The sequence below is a fragment of the Trachinotus anak genome, unplaced genomic scaffold, assembly GCF_046630095.1.
Source record: "Trachinotus anak isolate AG129_WGS33_773 ecotype Australia unplaced genomic scaffold, CSIRO_AGI_Tana_v1 ptg000009l, whole genome shotgun sequence".
NCBI classification, from domain to species: domain Eukaryota; kingdom Metazoa; phylum Chordata; class Actinopteri; order Carangiformes; family Carangidae; genus Trachinotus; species Trachinotus anak.
Window position 1 is genome coordinate 1,464,737 of NW_027273860.1, and position 21,869 is coordinate 1,486,605.

The window sequence follows — 21,869 nt, forward strand, 5'->3', positions numbered from 1 at the left end:
GAAAACCTAGTTTCCCCCTCCTTCTCTCCTCGTCATCCCTTCCTCTCCATCCTTCCTCCCTCCTTCCTCCCTCCCACCTCCACCTCTCTCCTCTTGCAGCCATCTGTTGCCGTTCGTTTCTGCAGGCTGTAAAAAGTGCTGCCTGAGCACCTCCACCAGCCAATCACAGCGTCCGTGTCCTGAAGACGAATGATGCTAATGTAAAAAACAATCCGGGGATAAGCTTTAGGTGTGTGTGTGTGTGTGTGTGTGTGTGTGTGTGTGTGTGTGTGTGTGTGTGTGTGTGTGTGTGTGTGTGTGTGTGTGTGTGTGTGTGTGTGTGTGTGAGAGTTGATGCACCTGCCACGGCCATGTTACAGTTTGTCATGTAAGAGCAGTGATACAAGGAGAGGTCAGTGGAAACACAACACACACACACACACACACACACACACCCCCGGCCAGTTGTCGCCAGTCACTCGCAGAGCTCCACTCATCCTCTCGTCATCCTTTCTTTCAGTTTCTTTTTTTTTAACTTACATTTCTTCTTCTTCTTTTTCCTTCCTTCTGGATTTGACCCACGTGAATTAAATCCAAAACCACCCACATTACGACTGCAGTACACTTTTAAAAGGCAAGCTGATCAAGTTTGAATAAAACTTTATTGATCCCTGTTGTGAGGAAGTAACAGGACTCAGAAGAAACAAAAGAAAAGCACAAGCATATGAAAAGCTGTAAAACAAAATATAAAGAAAATCTCAGGTAATGCATTGAAATAGCTGCATGTGTTTGTTATTTGTATTTATGCAAGTATGTTTAGAGGAATAAATAATGAAATAAAATGCAGTGAAAAAAACAACGTTGTCTAGTTTTCCAGACTGGATTTGATTTGTCTTAAATGAAATTAGAAAAGGCCTTAAAGCTCCATATTTTACACTTTTTTACACCAGTGTTTTATCTGAAGTGTTGATCTCCATCAGAAGATATATCTGTGGTTTTAAGAACCAAAAACCATCTCAGTGTAGTTTTACATCTCCTCTCTCAGGCTTCTCTCTGGAGCTCTAGTAACAACAGGTCAGTCAGCCAATCAGAAGAGAGGATCTGAGCCTCTCTTCTGATTGGCTGACTGTTTTCTGAGTGAACCAATAAAAATACAGCAGATTTCAGGTAAACACTCAGAGAAACCAAATCTCATTCTGCTTTTCTTTTTATATTCTCACTTCTTTACTCTGTTGTGTTCCAGCTTGTTTTGTTTTGCTTTGTCTACATCTTGGTTAAATCAGTTTGAAGCAGCTGCTCATAAACTGACGTAAACGGATCATCTCATATTTGTTTCTTCTGTCACTGCTGCAGTTTCTCCTTCTCACCAGACTCCATTGAACTTTTCATCATTTTAAAGCTTTCTCTCTCTGTGCTCGCTGCTTCTCTCTCTTCCTTCTCTTTGCTTTGAACGAGGAATGTCAAACACCCTCTCCCACCCTCTGACACACACACACACACACACACACACACACAGCCTCTTTCTGAGCTGAGCTGGAGGAGGAAGTGGCCGGTTCTGGAGAGCGTCTTCCTGTGGGGGCTGCCAAACAGGAAACAGCAATTACCTCTCTTCTTCTGCTCTCTTCTCTGAGAAAACCCCCCTTTTTTTCTCAGTCCTCCTCTCCTCCATCATCCCCCCTCTTTCTTTTACATCTCCCTGCAGTCAAATTCTTACTTTACCCTCAAAAACACTCAGAAAATCACTTGTGTCTCCTGTGTGTTTACATCATACACAAAAACACATCCATTTATCTTTCTCTTCTTTCCCTGTGCTTCTCTGCCATGCTTGAGGCAGGTGTGAGGATTGTAAACCCCGTATTTTGTCCCCTCTGGTCCAGTCGGCGCTGAGCCAAAGCTGCTCTTATAGATCAAAGGTCACGGCTGCCGTCCTCTGCTCTCTCACTTCACGTCTTCATCTGTGTTTCTACTGTGAAAATAAATCAGAACTGATAGGAAACATGGGAAGCAGCTGAGGATGCTGTCATGACAGAGTTGTGTGCAAGAACACTGTTTATCATCCTTAAAATGTGGAAAATTATCTGAATTTAGAATTACATCCTGTTTTTTCTGCTTTTTTCTGCTTGTGTCTTTTAATTGTAAAATCAAATGTACTTTTTCTGCTCTTTCATAGTTTCATAATCCTCACTACATCTAATACATTTCCTGATGTGAAACTAGATAGTGTAGTTAAATGCAGGGTGGGAAATTAACCCGAGCTACCAGCCAACATCCAGAGTTCCTTTGTGATTCTAATTTAAGTTAACCTTCAACCTTCACACACCAGCCTCCACTGAAAATTCTGCTCAGTCCTCAGTTGACACAGAAAGCACCTGGTAGAAGATGAGTTAAGACCTTTCAAGAAACACCAGCAGCCACTCTGTAGTGTGGTTCACAGCAGGACTTTATATAAGTTCAACCTTTTATATTTCTCCCCTGATATTTCCACAATGTCCTTTGACCTACATACACTGTGCAAGGTGGTAAAAGGTGTTGTTAGACACTAAGTCTTGCTGGTGAATCATTCATAGGCTGAAGTTATTGGTAGGCACTGATGATGAATAAATTGGCAGATTTTTTAATGGAGTTTGGTGTGACATGTAATTCTAACAAAGAACAAATGGTGCAAAGATGTTTCCCCTCTGCTTGGTTGTGCCTATATATGTTAAATTCATGTTTGTGTTTTTTTTCCATATTTCAGCAGTCATGGATAACTCCACAGAGGAGCTGCAAGAAGGGGGAGGAGCCAACACTGAGATAAATGAGGAGAAGGCGGAGCTAACAGAAGAGAAAACGCACAATAACCTCAAAGGTACAAACAAAAGTTAATTCAAAATTGGACCAATTGAAGCTCAAGAAGAAGTAGTGTAATTATAGCCACAAATTGACTCCAAAGTTTCATGAGCTATTAAATCTTTACTCCTCCAGGAGCAGTCAACGGAGTGACGGAGGCGGCAGCGAGCGGAGGAGAGAAGCTACAGAATGGAGACCGAGGAGGAGGAGGAGGTGGAGGAGGAGGAATCATGGCATCTGAAGGAGGTGGTGACTTGTCCTCCATCAACGCCATGATGTCAACAGTGATGTCGGCAGCAGGGACCATTAATGGTGCAGGAGATGGAGAAGGAGAAGGAGAGAGTGGAGTCACCTCAGCCAACTCCTCCGCCGGGCCCTCCCCGAGGTGACTACTGATGATTTCATTATGAGCCTGTTTTAAATCATCATAGTGTTTTTACCTTTTTTTACCTGTTTAATACAAACCTCACATCACCGCCCTCCGTTCTCCAAAGAATATAAATAATAGAAAATAATAGAAAATAAAATCTGTTAGATTAGACAATTTAGTCACCTTCACAGTCGTCTCCTCAAACGGGTTGGTGCGTTCAAAGACGCTCCGACAGCCAAGGCTTCAGTCAGCTACTGAAAAACATGTCATTCACAAGTTTTGTTGTTTTTAAAGTCAAACCGAGACGACAAACACACAAAGAAGGTTATGAAGATGATAACATCAGTTCAGTTTTTCAGTTGTTGTGTCCTTGAACGCAGCAACAGGCAGATATTTCAAAAACAGTCCCTGCTCTCAGTTTTGAGAGCAGGAATGACAAATTGCTGTTCTCATTATAATTATTGATAAAGTGTTTAATTTTATTTTAAAGGATGTTAAAGTTAACACAACGTTGTTTAAAAGCAGATTCTATCCACAAACATACTTTTGAAATCAGGTTTGTAATTTTAGCATGAATTTGTTTTTTTTTTCTCATGCATTCAGAGCTGAGGAGCAGAAATCAGTAGTTAACTGCCGGGGTCTCTGCAATAGGATCAGTAACATCTTTTAAATCAACTTACTTTTAAAAATACCTTCCTGCAATTAATTCTGCACTGTTATACTCTGTTTTATTTTGTTTCATTTTAATTTAATTAATTAAACATGTTCAAAACATTTGCACATGTATTGAGTGACGGTTATATTATTGTCTTCTTCTCTGCTTAAAGCCCCTCCCCCAGCAAGTCGCTCACAGCAGCCATGAGAGCCCCACCCAGCCGCAACGCACGACGAAACCAGGTACACAAAACACCCTCTTTTAATACTGCGTTTGCTCTCCATCTTTATCTCTAAGACAGACCCAGACACCAGCTGTCAGTCAAACACTGTGGGCGGGGCTGTAGGTGGCGCTCCTGTCTCCTCAGCCGTGTTTCAGCCGCTCGCTCTCAGCAGCCCCCACTTCTTCTTCCTCTTCTGTTTATTCCAAACAAACCAGACACAGAGGACGCATCACTTCCTGTGTGGCGAGCATTTTCATGAGAAGCTGCAGTTACAGCAGTGAAGGTTTACACAGATGAACACATGAGTGATGGATTCATTCACTGGTACAAACATAAAATGTCAAAATATACATAACAAGAAATCAGGTGTGTGTGTGTGTGTGTGTGTGTGCGCGTGTGTGTGTGTGTGCGTGTGTGTGTGTTGAGATGTGTGCTGCAGAGATGTGGCTGAACAGGTGAAACCTTTCCCTTCCTCTCGCTCTGATTGGTTCCTGAATGACAGTAGAAACCAGTAGAATCTGATTCTTTCACTTTCACTTTTCTCTTCTTTATTGGCTCATTTCTCCTCTTTGTTTCCTTACTCCTCCTCTTCTCTCCTCCCTCCTCTTCCTTCCTGTCCTTTCCTTTCTCCTCTGCTCATTTGTTCTCCTTCTTTCCTCTCCTCCTCTTGTTTACATTCCTTGTTTCCTTTCATTGTTTCCTCTCTTCTCTTTGTCTGGTCTCTTCTTGTCTCCTCGCCTTATCTTCTCTCCTTGTTTCCTGTCCTTTCCCCTCTTCTCCTTGTCTCCTCTACTTATCTCCTCTCCTTTTTTCCTCTCCTCCCCTGTTCTCCTCCTTTTTCTCCTCTCTTGTCTCCCATCATGCATTGCAGCATTCCTCACCCCGTCACCACTTCCTGCAGCTGAAACAGGAAAAGGAAAGAGCTGCTTCCCCGACTGTTTCAGCAGACGTGTGTGTGTGTGTGTGTGTGTGTGTGTGTGTGTGTGTGTGTGTGTGTGTGTGTTGCTGATGAGTGGGAGCAGCAGGGCGGACTCTCGGGTCCACATTGACTCAGATCAGCTGACATCAGGTCAAACTGAGGCTGCAACAAACTGGTCGTCGTCCATCAGTGTATGAAGTGAGACAGTGAGTCAGCTGATCATCAGTGGTTTTATCCATCTCGACTAAGATGTAGTCAGATGTGTCACCAGAAAATCTCCAGAGTCACGTAAATGAAAAAACACTCAGTCGTCCTGTGATTTTACACAAGAAACCGACACAGAACTAATGCTGGTTTTATGTTGACGTGTGTATGTGTGTGTGTGTGTGTGTGTGTTTTGTTTCTTCCAGGACACCAAAGACGACAGCTCAGCTTATATCTGTCCACTGTGTGACAAGAACTGTCAGACACAACACCAGCTCACCATGCACATCAGACAGGTGAATAAGAGCCGCCTGAAATGTTTGTGACACTGTTTCAGTCTGTGTCAGTGTGTTTCTGTCTGTGACCACAGCTACAACCATCACCGCTGCCGCTGTTGCTGCTGCTGCTGCTGCTGCTGAGGACGGGACAGATGTAGAATCAGTGTTTCTGCTGGGGCCTGTAGATCGTTGAATTTCAGAACAGACCAAATTTGAATGTTTCTGTCACAGGAATAAGATAAGATAAGATAAGATAGGACTTTATTGATTTGTGAAATCAGGTTGAAGCTTAGATCCTGTTTCCAAAAACGTCACATTTCAGCTCAGCTTTAACAAAACAGGTTCTCATCTGTTTTATGTCCAAGCACAAATAGCTCAGTCTGCTTCAGAGCCTCAATGCTGCAAACACGTTTCAGCTGGCACCAATAATAACTGTACACTGTGTTGCTGCGGCCACTGTACGCTGACGTTACATGAACCTTCGTCCCCGCAGCACAACGCCGACACCGGAGCGACAGACCACTCCTGCAGCATCTGTGGGAAGTGCCTGAGCTCGGCGTCGTCGCTGGACAGACACATGCTGGTCCACAGCGGGGAGAGACCCTACAAGTGTAGCATCTGTGGACAGACCTTCACCACCAACGGCAACATGCACAGGTACACACTGACACACACTGACACACACTGACACACACTGACACACACTGACACACACCCACACACACCGACACACACCGACACACACCGACACACACTGACACACACACACACTGTCTTTTTACCTGGCATCCAATCAGAGGCAATCATGATTTGTGTTTTTAATGGTTCATCAATTACTAAAACATCTGTGAGAAAAACAGTATTAGACAATAAATAAATACATTTTTATTAAATAAATTCTCTTTAAATGTCAGTTTAAACTGTTTAAACTACATTTATATGAGAAATTATTAAACAGTAAAATTCAGGTCTCAGAACAGCTGCTGCACAAAAGAGTTAACAGAATAACACAGTAAATAGTCCCCCCCACACACACACCCCACCCCCCACACCCCATATTAGTGTGTACGTACTGAACTCACACACACACACACACACACACACACACACACACACACACACCATGTAACCTCGGGCAGAGGAAGTTAGCGTTTAACCGGGTCCCAGTCAACCATGATGGAAGCACAAAACCCAGACTCTGTGTGTGTGTGTGTGTGTGTGTGTGTGTGTGTGTGTGTGTGTGTGTGTGTGTGTGTGTGTGTGTGATGATGGGGTGGGGGGGTTACACAGGAAGTGGGAAGACAACTTTAAATCATCCACCCCCATCACTCACACACACACACACACACACACACACACAAAAAACAACGCCCAGTCATTTATCAGTGAAGTCCAGCCTCCACCATCAAACCCAACGGTCCCTGCAGCAGAGTGGGTGTGTGTGCGTCTGTTAATATGAACCTGCATATTAATTCTTGTCTGACCTTCGTTGACCTCTGCTGGTTGTTAGTGACCTCGCATTTTCACAACTGACCAGAGCTGACCAATCAGAGGAGAGATCTGACAGAAACATCCGCTGACGTGTGAAAACATCCTGACGCTGAAAACTTTCTTTTTGGAGTTGAAACAGTTTCTTTTCATCCGTATTAACTCCAGTCGTTTTGTCTTCTACATGTCAAGTTCCCGTCAAACAAAAACAAAATGTTTTTTTTTTTTTTATATTAAAAGCTTAACTCTAAAGTGAAGGCTGCAAGACTTTTAAAGTGAAAACTCTGGAGGAAGTATTGAGTTTAAAAATAGAGGCCTGTCTCTAATATGAGGCTGCTTCAGTTAAATGACTGATTTAGATTAAATTGGAACCAGAATTTGGTTTTTTACCTGGAACCTGGTTTATTTTGAAGGGGAAATAAGAAGCAGTAGAAATGTACAGAACTCACTCAGGTTTTTACTGTTGACGTTTTTGAAATCTACCAAAAGGACGACACCACTCAGTGTTATCGCTCCATCTACTTGTTAATATGTGGATGTGGATATAAAAATGAGAAGACTTCAATCCAGCTCATTCTGCTCCAGGTTTTCTGTTATTTTGTGCCATTGTAACGCAGACTGATCTGAAAGCTTTGCTCTGTATCACCTCGTGATGATGATGTTAGGAACCGGTGGACGCAGAGCGGTGGCTGAAAAAGAGGAGTCACGCTCACACGTCTGAAACACGGCGGCACAGTTGGTCTGGTTGAGTGTCAGCGTTGATGAGATGTGCAGCCTGTTCATGTCGCTCTGAGGCAGGAATCTGAATATTTTCTTTTCTCTCTGAGTCCGCAGCCTCTCAGTCATGGTGATGGTATGAGGAGGTGTGGGCAGGAAGGAATGACTGTAGGCTGAGAGACACAGACGCACACATCTGCTCAATGTCACTGCAGTTTTCTCAATAATTTTTCCTCTGTTTGTGTTTGTGTCAGAACTTTTGGTGTTTGGCAGCGAGACGTCTGGTAAATAGTTTGTTCGTAGGAGCTGAATGGAAAACTGTCTTTGGCAACATTTAATAACATTAATAACATGACTGAATTGATATTTTTATAATTAAGGAGACACATTTAGAAACATAGAAGCTTTTAACATCTAATGCAGGAAGCTAAAGATGACTAAAGGCTAAAATGACGACAACCTACGAACGTCTCATCACCTTTTGCTGGATGAGAAGGAAGAAACACGTCAGTTTCTACCTGTTCTCCTTTGGTCTTTGCTAATAAAAGCGAGGTGTGAGAAAAGCTCAGAGCTTAAACTTCCTCCAGACGTGTTTTAAATCCTCTGCTATGATTCATATTCAGTTGAACATGTTTTCACAAATAAAAACTGGTCTGAAGCTTGTTTACTCTGACTCCCTCATTGAGAAACCTGGATCAGGCCTTGGCCCCGCCCACCACCTGCTGGCTCCAGGTTTCCAGGTGAAAGAGCAGAGAGGATGAAGATGGTTAGAGGAGGAAACATCAGAGACTCAGCCTCATGTTGGAGCCTCAGTCAGACCCAGACTCAGATGAGGAGTCTGTTGAGACCAGAATCAGAGACTAGCAGACGGATCAGAACCGTTAGCGTAGTTAGCATCTTTTATTTGTTCATGTTGTTTGTTAGCTTGTAACTGGCAGTGGCTGACACAGTGTTAGTGGTTGTGCTAATGCTAACTCTGTCTCTCTGCACTGACTCAGGTGTATCTAGCCCCGCCCCCCGTCCCCACAAGTTGACAGGATTGGTTCCTGAGTTTCTATGACGTATGAATCCCTGACTGTCTGAATCTGTGTTTATGAGACTGTCATTGGTTCAAGGTGGAAACACTCAGTCATGGTGTCGACTGATTATTTCACTCATCATGTGTCTTTATTATATAAAAACATCATGTGGACGTTAACGAGGTGGAACACTTCATCAGAGGCTCTTTAATGAACCGGTGGATTTTGCTGACCCTGGTCTGAGTCAGTGCTGCATCACTTTGTGGTTGCAGCTCCTGGTCTCACCTCGTCCTGCTGCAGCAGAAAGCCGGCGGTCTGGTTTGGCGAGTCTCTGCAGTAGCGTGACTCTCCTCTGTCTCTGCGCTGAAAGACAAACTGAGCTCACACTGAGGGAATAACACGGCCTCCTGCCGGCTGCCGACGATCTGGATGCTGATTTCCATCAACACACCCTGGAAACTGGTTGCGTAATTTTCTCAGAATCCTGCAAGTATTAGAAAACTGAAAAAAGAAAAAAAAAGCAGTGGTGAGGAGGGCGATGAAGCCCTGCACCTTTTCTATGCAGCTCATTTACAATGCAAACTGCAGGACAGAGTAGAAGTAAAACAGGAAAGTCGAAGTTGAGCTCCAGTTTTTTTCTGTGTCTGTGAGGCCTGGTTTTACATGCTGCTGTAGGAAAATAAAGAGGAGGCCTGTTCGGATGGAGAGTGGAAAAGAGGAGCGGAGGGAGGAGGGAGAGAGAGAGAGAGAGAGAGAGAGAGAGAGAGAGGAGGAATCCATTTTGCAGCAGAGCATCCTTTGAAATGTGAAACGCGAGATTTTCCTACTCGACCGTCTTCAAACAGGCAGAGAGAAGGAAGGAGGGAGGGGGGAGAGGAACAAAAAGAAAGAGAAGATGAGGGTTAGACGTAGGCGATGGATGGAAAGAGGGAAGGAACAGATGTGATGATGAATTCTCATCCTTGTTTGGCAAAATGTGAAACGTTTTGTTGCCAGTAAAAGAGACAAATTTAGAAAAATGGAGTAAAAAAAGCCCTGAAGGCTCAAAACTTCTGCTTCCGCAGGAGAATGGAGGGAGGAGAGAAAATGGAAATCTGCTGCCTGCGAAGGGGGGAATCCATTTTGTAGCTGAGCATCCCAGAAATGTGAAACTAGTTTTTCTAGTTTTTGTGTGAAGGCCTGTAGGCGTTGTACGAGCTTCACTGAGCCGCAGAAAGAAGCTGAAAATCTGACAAAAAGGGAAAAACTGAGGAGGACAGATGCTTTTTCCATCCAGAGGTTAGAGGAGCTGACGAAGGGATGCATTCAACTGTTGCAGGAAAAACGAGCTTCGTTATAATTTGACAAAAAACTAATTAAATCAACAAATATGCACCATGTAAGAGCTCAGGGAAAAGCACAAGCTCATTAATTAACCAAACTACCATAAAAAAGTTAGGGGCTCCTGAGGTCAGGGGCCAACTTTGACCGTCTGATAATCCAACTCCGGTTAAAGTGAATAAATCAGCTTCCTGCATGATGGAAATGTAAACTGGTGTTAAAACATGGTTTGTACGTGTGTGTGAATGGCTGAAAACATCCAGATACACTGTGTCCTGAAGACACAGCGACGATAGAAGCTCGAGTTCAGCCTGATGAAGATGTTTTCTACCTGTAACTGTTTCGATCTGTCTCTCTGCATCAGCCCTGTTAGGAAAAAAAGCAAAAATTAGATTTTAAAAAAATGATGTTGAATTAAAAGTGAAATTCTTCCGTCGGCCCTCTGTTGGCTCCCGGTCAGCCCTCTCTGCCATGTTGAGAGGCCGTTGGGCCTGGTTGCCATGGCGAGGCATCCTATTAGCCTATTATGGGCAGCCAGCTGAGCTGTGATTGGCTCTCTGAGGCTGCTGCATGTTTGATGTGAGCAGAGAGGAAGAGGAGTTCAGCTCAACACCATGCTGTTCTTCATCTCCTCCTCCTCCTCTTTCCATCCTCACTTCCTCTGAGAGACAATAAGAAGCTTATTTTCTTTTCCTCCTGAGGGTCAAAATCAAAGTGTTTTAGTTTGACTCACTCTGATACGTGCTCGGACACACGTGTTGGTGTCTCCCTCCTCCAGAGCCGTCAGTGGCCCGACAGCGCCCCGTGTGGTGATGCTGGGGAACTGCACGTCTGACGCCACCACGGTGAGGTGGTGTCGCTGCTGCACAGCAGATGTGTGAGGAGAAAAAGTTTCATTCATTTCCCCACAGACGCGTTAGTGACTCTCACACTCACACTTCTACAGCTTGAAACTCATCAGTGCACAACATAAACAACTGTGATAAAAGCTTGAAGGCCTTTGTGCATAAAACGTTAACTACGACTCCCAAGGTGCATCTCTGCAGGAAACATCCATTGAACCTGTGTCTGATCAGCAGGAAGGACGTCAGCGTCATTAAAGACGTGATGTAAACCAGTGATTTTACTTCCTGTTGTCTCCATGTTACACACACACACACACACACACACACACGCACACACACTCTCAGCAGGATTGTGTGGCTGCTGACTCAGCAAGTGTTGTGCTCTCTGATTGGTCAGTTCCACTACACTTTGGGCCAAGAAGACTTTGCTCTCTGATTGGCTGTGTCCCTCCAGTGACCTGATTGGTTAATAAACAACTTCCTGTCAGCTGGTGTCAGGTCTGCTGACTGTGTCACTCTGTCAGGACCTCTTATGGGCGTCCAGACTGCTGCCTGTTGGGTCCTATTAATAGACCTGTCTCCTTACCTCTTTCTTGTGGTTACCCCACTTTCCTTACCTTCTTTATCTCCTCCTCACCTCTCCTTTCCTTTCCTCTCCTCTACTCTTGCTTCTTCTTTTCTTTCCTCACTTCCCTCGCCTCCTCCTTTTCTTTCCTTCCTTTCCTTTTTTCTCATTTACTCTCCTCTCTCCTTTCTTTTCTTTTTGTCTGCTCTCCTCCCATCTTCTCCTTTTCCCCTCTTTATCTCATCTTCTTGTCTCCTTTTCTCTATTTTCTCTCTTTCCCTCTCTTGTCCTTATCTCCTCTCCTTCTCTCTTCTCCTCTCCCCCCTTGTTACCTCTCCTTGTTTCCTCTCGCCTTTGAATTTTTGGAAATCGACACCTTGCTGCCACCAAATGCTAGCTTCATGACCTTTACACACACACACACACACACACACACACACACACACACACACACACACACACACACACACACACTAAAATAGTGAAACACATGTAAGCAGCCTGCACACTTTCTCACGCTTCTAGTAACACTTAACCTAAGATACACAAACACTCGTTCATCATGTTTGTAAGAATCTCACACACACACACACACACACACACACACACACACACACGCCTTGAAATCAAGTGACTGACCTTTGAGACGACACAGCTCCTCCTCCTTTTTTTTATTTTTTCGTTTCAATGGATAAAAACAGCAACAAGATAAATGAGTTGCATCATAAACAACAGCAGAGACACAAAAATACACAACAATAACACTGCACACACAGTTACCACAACAGAGCTGTATCAAACAGGTGCAGTGAGGAAATGAAAAGCACGAATATAAAAAAGACAAGTAGAGGAAACGCATGAAACCTGAGAGGGAGGTAAAAAAGTCTTTAAGACATAAACCTGTTTTTTTTTTGTCAGTTAATATGAATCAACTTTATTAATCATCTCAGGTGATGTGTTTGTGTGGCGGCGTTTACATTCAGAGAAGACGATGGAGAATCTTCCACTTGATGTGCGTCACCTGGACAAACGCGCAGGTTAAACAGTTCAGAGCGACAGGAAACATGAGGCCGGAGTTTGAAGCTTCTTTTCAAATGTTTTTACCTGCTGAAAGTTTGTAGTTTCAAATGAACCTGTGACCTTCATGTCTCTCTTCCTCTGTGTCTCTTTCAGACATATGAAGATCCATGAAAAGGACCCGGCCAGCGGTCTGCTTCCCGTCAGCCCCCCCTCCCCCACCAAACGCCGCCGTCCGTCCGTCAAGAGGAGGCAGGGCCCGGAGGAGGAGACAGGAGAGGAGCCACCCAGCAAGAAGGTCCAAACACACACAGGCACTAAGGCCCAGTTCAGATGGGCAGGGAGGGGGGAGGAGGTGGGGGGGGATTAAGTATTCCCTGTGATAATTTAACTAGTTGGTCCAGACGAAGTTTTAGACACGATGAAATGACCTGATGTGACCTGTAACAGACGCTCAGCAGGATGATGAAGAGAGAGAAAGACGATAAACCTCCTGAAATCAGAGAAGAAGCTGCAGAACTTCATCCAGAATCCTCCTGTTTTTAGTTTTCCTTCAGTGTCACGGGGATCAGTGACGTTGTCTGCACATCATGCTAATGCTAACGCTAATTCAGCAAAATGTAAAGAAAGGCTAAAACACAGGCTCAGCATTCACCTGCAGCTGCGACTGTTTAATGAGCTGATGGGTTTCATTTTTTCTGTCAATACATTTTTTACACATGTTGGTGTTCATGTTTTAGATTTTCAACTTGTTCTGTTTTCACACAAGAGCTGATAAAATACAGCAGAAAACTTTAAAATACAAGAACATTGCAACTAGTTCTCAGACAGTGAGGAGGGGGTGAAAAATGACCCACGCACACTGAGCAGCACAGCTGATGTGTGGAGTAAGTAATGATGTCGTGGTGTCGGCCTCTTCGCTGTGTTCAGGTGGTGGAGGACGCGGCAGCGGAGGAGTCGGCGGCGGTGCTCCGCGGAGCAGAGGAGGAGCTGCTGCCCTGTCCCATCTGCTTCAAGACCTGCAGCTCCAGACTGGAGCTGGACGCACACATGGACACACACCCCGACACTGCACTGAGGTACACACACACACACACACACACACACACACACACACACTCGTTGATATCAAACACATTTAAAATGATCTTCTTGAGAACAGGCGGGAAAATTAGATCTGACTGTCCCAGACTTGTGGTCACACCTAATAAATAATATTTAATAAAGTCAGAAATAATGGAACTAGAAAAGACATAAAAATATTTACACGTTTTCAGACTCAGTTCCTCTGAAAGTAAACGAACCAGGTTTATAGATTCACCAGAGAGAAAGGGAGGAGAGGAGGATGGATGGATGGATATAAGACAGAGGAGGAGGCTAATAAGTCACCAATGGGCAAGAGAGGCAGAGACAGACTGAGAGAGAGAGAGGACAACCTAATAAGTCACAGAGAAGAGGAGGAGGTTTCGGGACGCACTCAGCCGGGCCCCGTTGCCATGACAGCACCCTCCCGCCCCTCCTTAAACAAAAGGATTCTGTCTGTCGCCATGGCAACAAAACTCCTAACGACCCACCCCCCCCCAAAACACCAACACACACACAGAGTTCAAAGTTTAAAGTTTGTGTTTTCATTAATGGAGGGAAAGAAAGACAGAAAGAAAGGTGGTAAGGAAAAAGGGAAGAAGGTAGAAAACAGAAGAAAGAACTTGAAGGAATGAATGAATAAAGGAAGGAAAGACAGGAATAAAAACATTGAGGGATTGGTTCCTTTAATATTTCTTTAAACACAGAAAGAAAGGAAAGGAGGAAAGACAAAAAGGAAGGAAGAGAGAAGAATAAATGAAAAAAGGAGTGTAGTTATTGAAAGAAAGAAAGAAAGAAAGAGTGCAGCAGGCGGTGCTGAGCTCGTTATAGAGGCAGCAGGAATATTTAGCTGTAAATCCTCACTAATCAGCCTGTAAGAGGATCTGAACTGTAGGAGGAGAGGATGGAGGGATGGAGACAGAGAGAGAGAGAGGTAATGTAACTGATCAAGAGGATGGAGGGATGGAGGGATGGGAAGAGCAACAACTGTTAGTTCAGCTTCATATTAAAGACCTGGAGCCTCAGATGAAGCTCCTGAAGTTATTTAAAGTTCATGAACAGTTTATTGATTCGTCGTCATGTCAGGAAGTGAGTTTGTTGGTCAAAGAATAAGAACCAAATACAATATATATAATTATATGTATCATTTTTCACATTTTTTTATTTTATAGATAACTAATCAATTCATCAACAGAGTAATTGATAGATTAGTCACTAATGAAAATAATGACAGCCCTAAATGAGACATTTTGTAGATGTGGTGAACGCTCCCTCTTCTTCTTCTTCTTCTTCTTCTTCTTCTTCTCCACACTTCCTGTCACTGTCGGGTGATGGAGGTGGAGTGTTCAACAAGTGCTGGTCCACATATGGTCCACAGTTTGTGGATGTCCCCTCTCCTGCCCCTCACCCCACCCGCACCCCCCCACCCGCTCCCCCCACCAAAAATCCTCTGACAACTTGTCTGAGGGGATTACACACAGCTTAAACACACACACACACACACACACACTTCGACAGGATGTGATAAGAGAGTGTGTGACTGTGGCAGACATTGAGCAGCTGTCCCCTCAACGCTTAATAAGAGCAGGTTACCACACACACACACATACACACACACACCTATATATGTGAGGACCCATGTATAGAAGCATAAGGGCTGGTATCATCATGTGATTGTGTCCCAGTAGAGAAATAACCAGCAGCCTGTTCAGGTGCTTTGAGATAACACATCACTGAAACCTGATTCTAAAACTAAACCCAGTCTGAATCCTCACAGTCTGAATCCTCACAGTCTGAACCCTCACAGCTCTGTCAAGACCAGACCGACCAACATCTCGTCCACAGTTCAAACTGACACTTGCAGTAGAGGAACTCACACATGAACACACAGAGAGAAATGTCACCACCTTGTGGCCTCATAGAGAAACTGATTGTTTTGTCACAGAGCAGCACTGAGGCCTGCGGCTGACAGTGAATCAATAGACCATCAATAGCCCAAGCTGGTATATGTTCTTGTATATGCATATCATATATGTACTGATGAAACCCCTGAATGTACAGATTTATATAACTGTCTTCAAACATGTGGGCAGAACAGATATCCACAGTTTATTTCAGCTCTCTTGTTCTGTTTTCCAGTGTTTTGACCTGTGGATTTCGACTGTGCCTCTGATCCATGCTGCAGACACTCAGTGAGGTTCTTGATGTTCACGGTATAAAACTAACTGTTCCCTCGTTGTGTGTTTGTAGGTGTGATCTCTGCTGCCTTTCTTTCCGAACTCACCGTGGTTTGCTGCGTCACAACGCGGGGGTTCATAAGCTCCTTCCTCAGGACCCCAGCGGCCGCCCCTTCATCCAAAACAACCCCTCCATCCCCACCGGCTTCAACGATCTGGCCTTCATCGACTTCTCCTGCAAGAAGTTTGCTCACATTGCACAGGTATCCATGTCATGTATATGTTCCTATCACAGGCCTGCTGATCATGTTCCAGTCAGTTTTTAACAAACTTCGGTTTCCTTGTGCAGGTTTGGTGCGAGACCAACCTTCGTCGCTGTATCAGTAAGTTCCACCGGTTCGTCTGTGACAGTTGTGACAAGGCGTTCCCCCTTCGCTCAGCCCTCGAGCTCCATAAAACCACCTCCCACCCTGACAAGCCCTCCACCACCGACACGGAGGAAAATGTGGAGGAAGCTGAAGAGGATGAAGCTGCAGAAAAAGCTGCAGAGAAGGACAGTCAGGACGAAGAGAAAGACGTCGTGCCGTCGGAGCAGGCCGGCTTCTTGGAAGCACTCGGTCTTCAGCACATTTCTACAGTAAGCTTTAACAAACCTTCATTTGATAGCTCATTGTTTGCTTTCATCTTAAGATCAGAATATTTAGATGGAAAAGAGACAAGGCAAGAGACAACATAACAGGCTGGCAGCTTAGTTGATACATGGCTCAGTGGTTTACTGGAAAGACAAAATGAAAACAACAAAAAAAAGTAAATCAAAAACAAGTGAAAGAGAGAAAATGGATTTAAGAAGTTTTTTTTAAAGATTTGGACATGCAGGCCAGTTATCTGGACCAATAAAAGAATAACTGTTATGTTGCAGGAAACTTTGACATCCAGTCTTTTATTGCATGGAGAAGTTGTTGGTGTTTTGAAATGTAGTTATAGTTAAGAGATGCAGCTGTGTGTCGTCTGCATAAAATGATCTGAGATATGAAAGACACAAGGAAGAAATTCACTCCTGGAAAAGTCCTGTACTAAATCCTGTCTTTGTTTCTCAGGTGAAGTCTGGTCCCACAGACGATGAGATCCATCAGGCCCATCTGGACAGTATCAAGGTGATCCACGTGGAGCCGCCATGCTCCAGCCTTCCCCAAGAGCCGGCCTCTGCCTACATGTCCGGAGGTCTGGGGTTGACTTTGGGGCTCGGAGTTGGTGGTCTGGCGGCCCTCAGCATCCCACTGCTGGAGGCCTCAGCCTTGCAGGGCCTGTCCCAGAAAGACGCCCTCAGCCTACTGTCCCTGCAGCCCTTCCAGACCGGCTTCCTCCTGCAGCCTGACGGGGGCGCCGCAACGGCCAGCGCAGCTTCGTCAGGTGCCAAACCCAGTGAGGCAGGTGGAGCCGGCATCATGGAACTGGCCGACATCCAGCAAATTCTCAAAGTGGCGACTGCAGCGCCAAATCAGATGGGACTGACCCTCCCGCCTTTAGCCAAAGCTCCTGGATTCACCGGAGGTCAAGGTGGGTGTGGACTCAAGCTGGAGGTCATTGTGTTAGTTAATCAATCAATTATTTATTTGTAATTTTGAGTCTGTTTCTTCTCGCTCCAGGTCAAGTCCAGGGTCAGAAAGCAATGCCTCCACTGAAGCCCAAACCTCCACTTACCCCTCGCTCCAGCCTCACAGCGACGACTCCTCCCCCCCTCCAGAGCTCCCAGCAGGCCTCACTGGGCTGCATCAGCCCCAGTCTGCCACCTCCCACGCCCACCCTCTTCAAAACACCTTCCTCATCCTCCTCATCCTCATCTTCAGCTGGGAACGGAGGACAAATGGATGCAGAGTGCATGGGTGATGCCCATACGCCATTGTCTGATTCACCACCAGCCGCCAGCACAGCTGTACAGGAGGAGGCGGGGCTTAGCGGGAGGAAGCCAGGAGCCAAAGGGGGGAACAACGCCGGCTCGGCTAAGGGCTCGTTCCCGTGCCGCTTCTGCGACCAGGTGTTTCCTTTCTCGGGCGTCCTGCAGGCACACATGCGCTTCCACCTCGGCATCCTTCCTCATCAGTGCAACATCTGCGACTACGTGGCTCCAGACAAAGCTACGCTGATCCGACACTTGCGGACACACAGTGGCGAGCGACCATACGTCTGCCGGGTCTGCCATTACCCTTTCACTGTCAAAGCCAACTGCGAGCGCCACCTCAGGAAGAAGCACGCTAAGACCTCCAGGAAGGACATCGAGAAGAACATTAAGTACGTCACCTCCACCACTACAGCGAACATCGCAGCGGCAATTACTGCTGCAACCACCACCCAGGACACAGAGACGGGCTCCGCTGGAGCTGAGACGACGTGCCGCTTTTGCGGCGAAGACCTGAAGAGCTACCGGGCGCTGCAGATCCACCTGCGCACACACAACGGCTGTCAGAGGAAGCCGTTTGAGTGCCGCCGCTGCGGCGCTGCCTTCCTGGCCAAACGCAACTGCATCCACCACCTGCTGAAGCAGCACCCCGAGGTGCAGGAGAGAGAGATCGAGGATCACATTGCCACGCTGCAGCCAGCAGCTGTGCCAGTCACTACTGTCGCCTCTGCCCGAGCTGCTACGGTGAATCAGATGGTGCTGAACGGGATCAGTCAGCCTCCGATCCAGGCGCTCCAGGCGGTGAAGGTGGAGGAGCTGGCTAATGTGGTTTATCCTGCAGAACTGGACCAACCGCTGGACTTCTCTGCTAAAGGTCGTGGATCCGGCAGCCAGGCGGGGTCTCCTGGGGTCAAACTGGAGAGCGTTTCCCCCAGCTTTGACTGTTCCGTCATGGACCAGCCCATCGACCTGTCTATCCCCAGCAAGAGGCAGCGGAGGGAGGCAGCCAACGTAGAGAGCAGGGAGATCAAGACAGAGCAGAGCGGCAGCAGCATTGTCGAGCAGCAGCAGCAAGCTCTGGCTCTGTCCAAGGACGATAAGTCGGGGAACGCACAGCCTCCTCTACACCCCCACCCCCACCTCGGCTGCTACCAGCTCCCGCCTGGATCCACCCTCCCCTCTGCCTCCCTCCCCAACCTAAACAACTCTGCTCGAGCCCAGCGCCTCAAACCGCTGCTACCCAAACCGGCCTCCTCCACCTCCTCCTCGCCCTCCACCGCCCTGAAGGAGCTGCCTCCTCTGGCCTCCATCGCTCAGATCATCCACTCTGTGTCTGGAGCTCCAGACCTGCTGAAGAGAGATGCTGCCTCCATGGAGGGCAAACCCCAGGGGCTTGTTGCTTCCTCTCAGGCCGATTCGGCTGCTGATGGCCCAGGACCCTCGGCTGGTCTGGAGACACAGAGCGACGACACATCTGAGGGATCCTCCAGGTTTGTGAGCTTCATTAAAAACCAACATAATCACAAAAATAACTTCTTTTCATACCTCTCTCATCTATGCTTCATGATTTACTGCACGAAACCCTTCCTCATCCTCTTCCTCCTCGTCCTTCAGAAAACGGTCCAGGAAGAAGCCGGCTGCTCTGGCGGTGAAGGACAAGACTGTTGTGAGCGGCAGTGGCATCGACCTGGAGTCCAGCGGAGAGTTTGCCAGCGTGGAAAAGATGCTGGCCACCACCGACGCCAACAAGTTCAGCACCTACCTGCAGACCGGAGCTGCAGACCTGGGAGGAAAGAGAGGTAGGAGGGGGGCGGAGTTCAGACTGTCTGAGAGCGTGAATGATGGATGGATGGCATGAGTGATATGAAAGTTGGATGTAGATGATAAACTGATGCTTAATTCAAAGCAGATGGTGACAGGGCAGGAGGAGGGGAGGAGAAGGAGGGAGGGACGAAGGAGGAGGTGAAGCCTGTATCAGCGGCGGTGCCTCCCCCGAAAGGCAAGAAAAATGCCTACTCCAACTCTGTCCAGAAGATGACCTGCCCCTTCTGCCCCCGAGTGTTCCCCTGGGCCAGCTCTCTCCAGAGACACATGCTGACACACACCGGTAACACACAAAATCACACACACGTATTATTCGTCCAGAGGTCAGACACTGGTCAAGTCAAAGCTGCTGATGACAAACGTTACCTCAGATGTTTCCTCCTCATCCTGATCCTCTGTCGTTCGTCCCTCAGGTCAGAAACCGTTTCCCTGTCCACGGTGCGACGCCTTCTTCTCCACAAAATCCAACTGTGAGCGCCACCTGCTGAGGAAACACGGTGTGACCCACAGGACGCTGCGACGCAACGGCGCCCTCATGAGGAAAGACGGAGATGAAGGCTCACACGAGAGCGCAGGTCAGAAAATCAATTAACACGGATTCACTACTGATTTTATTTATTCTTAAATCTATACCTACAGTATATGACAGAGAAAGTCTCTCACTGATCTGTGTTGATTGTATTGATTGTGTTATGTCCCACAGAGAGTCAGTCAGAGACGGAGCAGGTTGCATCAGAAGCACAAGACCTCAGCAGCGTCACCACCTCCACAGACCCAGGCTCGGCCGCCAATGCAGAGAGCCCTGGCTCCTCTGAACAACAGGGGGCGGGGTCAACAAAAGCAAGCCCCACTCCTAAACCAAGCCAAGGTTAGTGACTGGAAACAAGTTGAAACTGACACAATTTATTGATTGAGTCAAAAATGTGTTTTATTTGTGAACTTTGTATGTTTGGTTTGTTTTTTATTTTTTTTACCTTTTTTTTAATTTGCTGGATCCTTTTTAAAGGTGGTTTGTTCTAATCTTTCTAATTGTTTATAATCAGTATTATTATTGAATGTGAAAATAAACTGCGTTGTTGATGTTATTGTTGCCCAGTTTGCTGCTGACACTGACAGATGTCTGTTTGTGGTGCAGGCTGCAGTCCAGCTGAGAACGATGCAGAGCAGCTGGAGACGGAAGCCACAGAGCAGCCGGACCAGCAGGCGGCGCCAGAGCCCACAGCAGCGCAGGGAAAACAGCCTCCAGCGAGCAACAGCACCAAGGTACCGACACAAGACCAGGACCAGAACTCAACACCAGTCACGGGACACACACTGGTCCAGTCCCCAGCAAATGCACTATTTGTTTTATTTATTGTTAAAAACTACGGCAAGAGACAGAAAGTCAGAATTCACTGAGAGTCAGACTCACACTCTTATTTTGGGTTTAGGTTTTTTATTAAACCAGATTTTACCTGCACAATAATTAATTGAACTAAAGTTTTTGTTAACTCTGCAAAACACTGGACAAATGTCTGATACCTGATGTCTCCTCCAGGCGGAGAGCGCCGATGACGACGACTGCCACAGCAACAAAAGTCTGGACCTGAACTTTGGCAAAAAGCTCATCGACTTCAAGCTCTCCACGTCCTCAGGCTCCGCTCAGGAAGAACAAACCTCCCAACCCGCCTCCTCTTCATCTTCCTCCTCATCACCCTCTACCTCTGCTCCCCAACTAGCAACAGAGAGCCCAGAGAAGGAGGAGAAGGAGAAAAGTGCTGCAGCCACCCCCTCCTCCTGCTCTGGCAGCCCCACGGCGAAGCAGCAGCCGGAGTACAAACACGTGTGTCGAGTCTGCAAGAAGAGTTTCCGTTACGCCACCACCCTCGCTCGCCACGAGAGGGCGCACCTCTCCGAGGAGACGCCAACTCCTGCACCGGCGGAGGAGACGCCACCGGTGAAAGAGGAGGCGACAGAGAGCGACGCCACCAAACCAACCGAGGAGGAGAAAGAAGAGGAGCAGAAGAAGGAGACAGACATGGAGTTGGAGGACGGAGGACTGAAGGGAGGTGAGAGCGAGGTGGGGGAGAGCGGGGAGTCAGAGGAGGAGGAGAAGGAGAAGGAGGAGAGGAGCGATGAGGAGGCGTCAGAACCAAAGAGCATGGAGGGAGGAGAGGCGTCAGGAGGACGAGTGGATAAGAGGAAGAAGATCTGTAGCGTCTGCAGCAAACGATTCTGGTCCCTGCAGGACCTGACCAGACACATGAGGTCACACACAGGTAACACACACACACACACACACACACACACACACACACACTAACACACACACACATTAATTTTTATTATTTTAAATATTTGTTTGTTTCCCCTTTTCTCTTCATGTCCAGATTGTTCTGTTATAGTTTATAGGTTTAGATGAAATTGTTCTTAGAGGACTCTTTACTTTTAATCTAATTTCTAATCTATAATCTAATTTCT

The 21,869-nt window shown here is 46.5% G+C and overlaps 1 protein-coding gene across 8 annotated transcripts in view; it reads left to right on the plus strand.

Moving 5' to 3' along the window:
• The window catches only part of rreb1a (ras responsive element binding protein 1a), a 64,196-nt gene that overhangs the window by 36,571 nt on the left and 5,756 nt on the right, over positions 1-21,869 (plus strand). For 4 of the 8 annotated variants that reach the window (XM_071484368.1, XM_071484366.1, XM_071484363.1 and 1 more), the window contains 17 exons: positions 2,717-2,827; positions 2,944-3,193; positions 4,006-4,075; positions 5,386-5,475; positions 5,951-6,114; positions 12,585-12,726; positions 13,359-13,507; positions 15,762-15,951; positions 16,038-16,325; positions 16,786-17,245; positions 17,335-19,075; positions 19,200-19,384; positions 19,492-19,692; positions 19,823-19,984; positions 20,113-20,277; positions 20,545-20,672; positions 20,947-21,667. In XM_071484368.1, the coding sequence (XP_071340469.1) occupies positions 2,722-2,827; positions 2,944-3,193; positions 4,006-4,075; positions 5,386-5,475; positions 5,951-6,114; positions 12,585-12,726; positions 13,359-13,507; positions 15,762-15,951; positions 16,038-16,325; positions 16,786-17,245; positions 17,335-19,075; positions 19,200-19,384; positions 19,492-19,692; positions 19,823-19,984; positions 20,113-20,277; positions 20,545-20,672; positions 20,947-21,667 (5,212 nt within the window). In that variant the 5' untranslated portion in view covers positions 2,717-2,721. The remainder of the gene's footprint in view (positions 1-2,716; positions 2,828-2,943; positions 3,194-4,005; positions 4,076-5,385; positions 5,476-5,950; positions 6,115-12,584; positions 12,727-13,358; positions 13,508-15,761; positions 15,952-16,037; positions 16,326-16,785; positions 17,246-17,334; positions 19,076-19,199; positions 19,385-19,491; positions 19,693-19,822; positions 19,985-20,112; positions 20,278-20,544; positions 20,673-20,946; positions 21,668-21,869) is intronic. The other 4 variants (XM_071484369.1, XM_071484367.1, XM_071484365.1 and 1 more) reach the window with 2 other exon arrangements.